The sequence below is a fragment of the Penaeus monodon genome, chromosome 2 (genome assembly GCF_015228065.2).
Source record: "Penaeus monodon isolate SGIC_2016 chromosome 2, NSTDA_Pmon_1, whole genome shotgun sequence".
Classification (NCBI taxonomy): domain Eukaryota; kingdom Metazoa; phylum Arthropoda; class Malacostraca; order Decapoda; family Penaeidae; genus Penaeus; species Penaeus monodon.
The window spans coordinates 16,213,806-16,221,305 of NC_051387.1; the positions used below are offsets into that span (position 1 = coordinate 16,213,806).

Here is a 7,500-nt window from a genome sequence, read left to right on the forward strand (position 1 = left end):
CTGTCACTATGAAGGGTAGGAAAGTTCATTTAAATGGTAACCACAAGGATAATTTCATCCACAGGAATTCTTTGTCATACCACTCCAACCTCCAAGGTGTTACCTGTATATAGTCTGCCCGAGGTAGATGATTTCCTGCCCTATATAAACCATGTGCATCCTATTTAATCACTAAATGTAATAGCTATAGAGAAAGGAAAAGCTGAGCTAACAATTGAGCTTTACCATGTCTTACAAGTGAATGAAAATACAGCTAAAATCAGTGCATTTGACTTCTTTATTTCTTGTATGACTTAATGATGCTAATTTTTTGGACTTTTATTTATTATAATTTATTTTCTGTCTTCCAAGAATCCTGTCTACTACTTCCCATATATCACTAATATAGTTTATTAGTATAATTCCATTCATGTACTTCCAGTTTATTACTTTTTTATTCTCATGTTGAAGAAAGATTTCAGGAATTTAAAATCCTATATCCCTGAATCTCATTCATACAAGCTAGCTTCAAAACTGAACCTATAGCAACAGAAAACTCAGAGCAATTTTCATCTTTTATCTATTTATTTCTTTATACAAAATCAAAACAAAAAAAATATGTACACATTCAAATTTTCACTAGAACAACAGTTGCTAAAAATTCCAGCCGTTTCAAATAATTCCAGCATTCCCTCTATCGCTTTCCTGTTTTCTTGAGCAGATTCTTTTCTTTCATGGCCATTGTTCGTAATCTCCTCCAGTACTGCTTTGTGTTGGGGTCCATTTCCCTCAGAGGGGGCGGTTTACCTGGAAATATGCATACATATCACATAAAGCCCATGCCTCTATGCTTCATTATGGAATTCAGATATTAGGATGAGCACTGTATAGTATGCATTCTGTGTGTAATTCTGAACCTGAATTCTTATGGTAACTATATGCTTTGTACATTATAATATTCTATCAGGATTCTGAAGTTCTTTGATTAAGTCAAGCATTTAGCTTGAACCTTTTGCTTTATTCAGAATAATAAATCATTAGGATAAAGGGAAACAATATATATAACAGTCTTAAACAGTGAAACAGCACAGCCAACTGGTTGAGTTACCTATTTAAATCACCTAGATAGATATGGAAATTATCCCTTATCTAATACATATTTCTTACTAATCATTTAATCAACTTACCTGTCCTCAGAGTCCACAGCCAATCTGGGTATTCAGAATCATCTTTCAACTGGATGTCTTGTGGATTTTCCTTTACTGGGTCTGATCCACAGACAAAGTTTGCTAACTTCACTGGGTCTGTCTCTACTGGAAGACGCTATGAAAAAAGATATGATATGAATGTCAATTATGTTTACATATAAAAACAAAAATTACACTTCCAATAAAGAAAGAAACAAAGAAAAAGTCTAATGTCCTATATGAGGAATAGGAAAATATAAAATATATTTGTAGAGCCATTAATGTGTGAACAAAATTCACAAAGAAAACCATAAAAAAAACTACATCAGTGGGTTAAAATACTTACCACTTTCTCAACAGCTGGTCCAAGCTTTGCTTTTCCTTTCATCTTGGGCACTGTAACATAAAAAGAGAATAGTTACACAACATTTAAAGACTCATCATACCCTGATCTAATGGGAAGGGGGGGGGGGGAAGAAATATTGCAAATTGATATGTTTCCCATAGATATGAGACAAGAATCTTTAGCATATGTCACAATTCTCGAAATATAGCTTGGGAATTCTGAAAACTAAAACCTTGTAATTGTAGCATCTTCAAATATGTTCAATCAAAATCTCATATGGATCTACATATCTGGCAAATGAATTAAAGTCATAGCCAGACCTGCCCCACAGTACTAAGGAATATAAAAGAAAAAAAATCAAGAACCATCATAACCACAATACAACTTTAAAAGGATTTATATCAAAACACTTGTTTCTTCACTAAACAAGATATTTAGCCAATTGTCATACAATGAAGTTATATTGCATTACAGGGTAATAACCTATGTTGCTTAGTGAAAATAACTCAACTACAAAGACTCATGAAACTTCTCTTCAAAACTGAAATATTTCCTTTTAGAGTTTGACACTTCTCATATCTTTATTATATCATACGAACATTTTTCTTTTTTAATCCAAAGATCAAACATAATCTTAATGTGGAAAATGTAAGGGCTGGTGGCAATAAAATATTGATCTTGGTGGGTACAAGTACAAGTCCCATGGTATGTGCTTTTTTATACAACCTATAAGGTTGTACAAATGAGAACAAACCACCTCTTGATTGTTGGTCCCTAGGACAGGATGTCCCTGTATCAATTCCATAGGATATAGATGGTTCTTTGACATGACATTATTCATAACTTTTAAATCACACACAAATCAGAGCCTTAACCACTAAAGTCTTATTTGCTATGGGCATGGGACTGCATAATATGCAGTGAGTCCTATTTACCAAGATTGTAAAAAGCCTGTCAAATCCTAGTGTCCTTACGACTGGCACATTTTCTCTGCCCACACCCACAACATCACCCATAACCCTACTTCTCTTCTAACCACTTCACTCCCTCAGCCAATCATGCCTCTTTCTGCTTGTGAATTAAACATCTTGAGTAGCATGTGGTAGTTATGGTACTGTATAGCATATTACATCCAGCCAAACCCCCTGCTCTTTTCCTTCCCAGCTCTCCCTAACCAAATGCCACATTAATATCTGGATGACATTGCAGTAATGTCTTGAAAAAAATCTGGTTGGAGGCCAGATGACAGGAATATGCTGTCATTGAAAAATCTGGCTGAAGGCTGAGATGACTAAATTGTGCCATCTCGAAAAATTCGCTGAGGCTGGTATGACCAGAATAACTCACCACGAGCATTTAGGAGGGGGCACTTGCAGTATTTCCACCAGTAAACAAGGGTGAAATGCACCTTGTATGAACCACAGCTGGAAGAATACCATCTCTAGAAATGACACTATTTCCATGCTCAGGATCTGATTTAGGGCCATGTGCAGACAGCAGGGCACCAGGATCCACCAGGTTGAATATCACAGTAACACCCTGGTACTTCATATTTATATAATTTATACATCTAATTGCTAATAAATACATCTCAATGCATATTTTATTGATGAAAATATGATTTCCTGCATGTTTTATTTACATAGGCCCTATCCATTGGAATTTATCTCTATTTTCATGCATGTGATGGGGAACTGTGATAACCTTTACAAATGGTGCATAAAAGCAAGCTTTTGTTGCAGTGATACATGAAAATCCGACATTTTTTGTGTATAATAATACTGATAAATTTATACATATAAATTGGTATAAAGGCAAGTCAAAGCATAAACCATAAAATATTCTAATTAGTCTTCAAGTTTCCCTAATTCTAAGAACATAGAAATCTTTGTAGTATGGTAAGCAGTAGATAGTAGCAACATTCAGTCAATGAATTCTGCATTTACCTCTATGAAACAGTTGGCAAAAATTGAAAATAAAGCATGATTTAATTCATAAAACATAAATACTTGAAACCAAGTCCTGTCCTTAATCACCATGGTCATGTCCATCTTGTTAATTTTTTGCAGACCCTCCTGGTAATTTACTCAGTCAGACAAAGAACTAGTACAAATGCATACACTACCAATATAGCCATTGTGGGGCTTGTTAACCTTAGTTGGAGCATCAAAGTTGTATAAACTACTGTGATAACTTGAATAAATATATTACAAGGTTTCTTTTTTTCCTAAATTTATTTCATCTTTTAACTGCGATAATCATATCAGCAATTATCTGGACCAGGACCATATGAACTGAGAAAAAATAGAGTAACAGCTATAAAAACTGCATAGACTAATACATGACTAAAGACGCAGTTGCATGTCGGCAGTACGGCAAAAAGAACCACATATATTTCTAAATAATCTGACAGATTACTATAGAGGCTTATTATTTGATGATAAACTTTCTGGGTGCACTGTGTATGCATACATTTTACTGAATTATAACAAATTCAGAAACTACACACATCATCCCAATACTACAGCTGGTTTGAAAGCACATTAAATTTTGCAAAGCCCTGAACGATAAATAACATGAAACTATCCTAACTTCTAACTGACCTATTGATTTATCCCAAATGGCACCACAAAACAATTACAGTGGACTTCCTGTTGTGCCAGGATTAACTTTAATGTCACCTGTAACACACCAGCACTGTGGGGAAAATATTTAGCCCCTTGTCTTTGATTTTGGAAAGGCAATTATTGCCTTATAATAATAACTTCAAAAACATGGATTAACTTATCTCTAAAACACTCTTGAACTAGCAGCAGCAATGCCAGGAAATTTAATGCTTAACTGGGAAATGACAGCAGCCTCAGTAATTTTTTGTTTCATCCACCTTGAAATTATTATTTCTCATTTCAACTATTCACTGTGTAATAAATGTGACCTGTTGTTGTTTTCCATCATAAATGATATAGAAATTATTGGTAACTATTTACGAAATTACTGCATCCCTCCTCTCAGCTTAAGTCCCTATCACTCAAGCCATTCCAAGGAATCCATGAAGTGTTGTATGAACCTTCCTAACCCAGTGATCCCATATTGGGTACTTCGCCCTGGACCCCACCTAATCACAGTGGACTTAGGCTTACTCAAGGCAATTGTTGCAACTTATTTTCTTCTTTTCTGATGTTATTCTTTGCCTGCATGGATTATTTAAGGAGTGTAGATTTTCCTTTCTCTATGATGTCATTAAATTCCCACGTAAATGTGTACCAAAGTAAACATGATGCACAAAATTTATTATCATCAGAAATACAAAGGAAATGCCATAGATGAAAAGTATCTTCTTTTTTGTCTTTTCGCCTGTTACAGGCACAGTTTACCTTTTACCATATTGTTGTAAGGTAATGAAATTATACTGCACCCCTAACTTTCATGGCATTTGTACAAGTCAATTGGAAACCTAGCAATATAGAATGAAAACTTTGTGGCGTATGCACAACTGGCTGCACACTTTTCCATTTTCACCATGCAGTTCTACCTTTCTTATTAGTTGGCCTCACCAAGTTGTCAAAGTGCCTGTTTACCATGCAGAATGGATGGCCCAGGTGTGGATCACTTTACGAACTGAACGACCTATAAGATCTATCATTTAAACTGACCCATTAGGTTGGGTCATCAATGACATCCCATTTTAATAGCATAGAAACAATGTATAAATAATATATCATCCATCACAAACACTATATACTTAATGTAAAGTAGTGTAATGTAAAAAATTTGCACAACAATGAACTGCACATTTTTGGACAATCTGAAAATTAAGCTGCACTAGTTACAACTAATGAAAATAACTTGCCTACACATGTAAGATTTCCAGTCTGGCTTGTAATGGCCTATATATAGATGCTTTTTTATTTTCCCTAGGATTAAGAATAGTTTTGATTGGACACTCTTTGTAGAAAAATTGAGACACGCTAAAAAAGCTTGCAGGTTAATAAAGTAATGAAGTCAAGCTCTATCCTGCTGAGTATTGGCTACATTGTGGAGGTCTGTTGGCTCTTGCTTCTGTACTTTTTGGACCCTGCAATAACATCATGGTTTCCTTGGACTATATGCATGTCTCAAATGATAGTTTCATGAAAGGTTAATGTTACCGAGAGCAACACACATAGACAGAGGAAAATGGACACTGCCATCGTATGGAGCATAAAAAATGGATTAGGAAACAATACTGTTTTTTTCTGCAGCTGCTTCATATTTACCGTGAAATGACCAAAATGTCTGCTGCATGTCACTGCTCAGACTAAGTCCTCCACAACACCCTCACACAACCAGAGTCTGTTGACCATAAGAGTCGCATTTTCTGTTGACGAGCCTGGAAATCATATCTGATTAATTATTTATTTTCAATATCATTTTTTCATATTCCGCATTACCTTTCCTCTTTTTTTTTTTATGTTACTAGATCGTTTTGGTTGCTTTGCTCGAATCTATGTGTTTATATTTAATTTTTTCTTATATCTATTATCCATTCTAAACCCTTTGCCGACGGGTGGCATGTACGCACATGCCATGGCATGGCGGGACTATCTGCCGGGGGCATGTATGCACATGCCATGGTGTATGTATGGACATGCCATGAGTTTTTTTTGTTACAATCATGGCAAAATATTATTTTTCTGGCATTGAAAGTGTGATTAAATCGTTTTTAACACTTTCTCATTTTTACTATGCAAAAAAAAAAAAAAAAAGGCTATATAACAACAAAAATACCCTTCAGTCTCGATTTATCAGGAAATATGGCAAGTAGAGACTTTAGAAAATAATGAAAACTGAAAATACAACATATCCTCGTGGTATTACGAAGAAACGGCATGGGATGCTGGTATTTGGCATGAGTGGTCGCGCATGCTAGGCTGACGATATAAGCCCCCGGCAGCGAGGCCCGTGCCACTATGAATACTACCCATCGGGAGAGGGTTAAGGTAATAGACATTACTGCTCTATTACCTTAATTGCCTCCCATATCAGAAAAATACACACTCTACACTTCTCCCTGTTTTCTTTATGCTTTTGCAAGGACAGGACCTTCAAACTTCTGTGGTCAGTGACATGGGGTATGTTTTATTTTATATTTAAATATCCTTTTATCAGTATTGTATTGCTTTTATCATTATAGATCATTACGGTGTTATTTATAATGTTTTTTATAATAGGTAAAGGCAATTTTTGCAACATTACAGTGGCCGGGCTGAGCTCTTGCTTGATGTGTGCCAGTCACACAGAGCGTTTCTTACAAATCTGCACGGTGACTAAACAGTTAATTATAACGGCATTGTTCGAAACTTGGTTTGCTTTTTCTAAACATGGACTTTTGCGCATACCATTTTGCACTTGTTTACTTGGGAGCTATCTTATTTTTATTTTGTCGGACAGAGTTTGGCTCGGGTTTCTGAAATCTTTCTTTGATATCGGCAGGTTCCTATTGACATCCAGTGCCATCCATTATCCCCCCCCCCCCTTCAATCCCCGGTTCCCCACGCATCCCCCAAGAACGTTGGGTAGTAGGTAATATAATGAAAATCCTAATTTCGGAGCTGTCTCTGGAGGGAGCATCGCTTTCGGTAACAAATACCTCACGAAATATCAGTCGAGGACATTGTATAAAATATTACCGGTAATTCGTAACATATACTTTAAGCATTTAAATTACCGCCGCAACAAAGTTTCATCCAATTTCCTTATTCCTCCCAATCTATGATGAAAATGACTTACTTGCTGGTTTGGCATAATTCATATGTTGAACGTGAGTACATGTTGGAAGAAGATGAGACTGTGGAGACGTTACATTTAAATAAGACCGAATTAGACTCAACGCAGAGCCTCGTCTGCTTAGTAAGGCCATGTTTACGTTTATTTCACATCCATTACAGTTTGGTGAGTTTGGTGTTTACTTTCTTATTCTGGCTAGAAAATTTGTGTTAGTAGTAAATA

The 7,500-nt window shown here is 35.7% G+C and overlaps 1 protein-coding gene across 1 annotated transcript in view; it reads right to left on the minus strand.

The window, feature by feature from the left end:
• Nucleotides 1-542: 542 nt before the first annotated feature.
• The window catches only part of LOC119578090 (39S ribosomal protein L54, mitochondrial-like), a 7,603-nt gene continuing 645 nt past the window's right edge, over nucleotides 543-7,500 (minus strand). Inside the window, exons 3-6 of the mRNA XM_037925824.1 lie at nucleotides 7,282-7,454; nucleotides 1,513-1,562; nucleotides 1,167-1,302; nucleotides 543-786 (exon numbers count right to left, since the gene is read on the minus strand). Of these exons, the coding sequence (XP_037781752.1) occupies nucleotides 674-786; nucleotides 1,167-1,302; nucleotides 1,513-1,562; nucleotides 7,282-7,454 (472 nt within the window). The 3' untranslated portion in view covers nucleotides 543-673. The remainder of the gene's footprint in view (nucleotides 787-1,166; nucleotides 1,303-1,512; nucleotides 1,563-7,281; nucleotides 7,455-7,500) is intronic.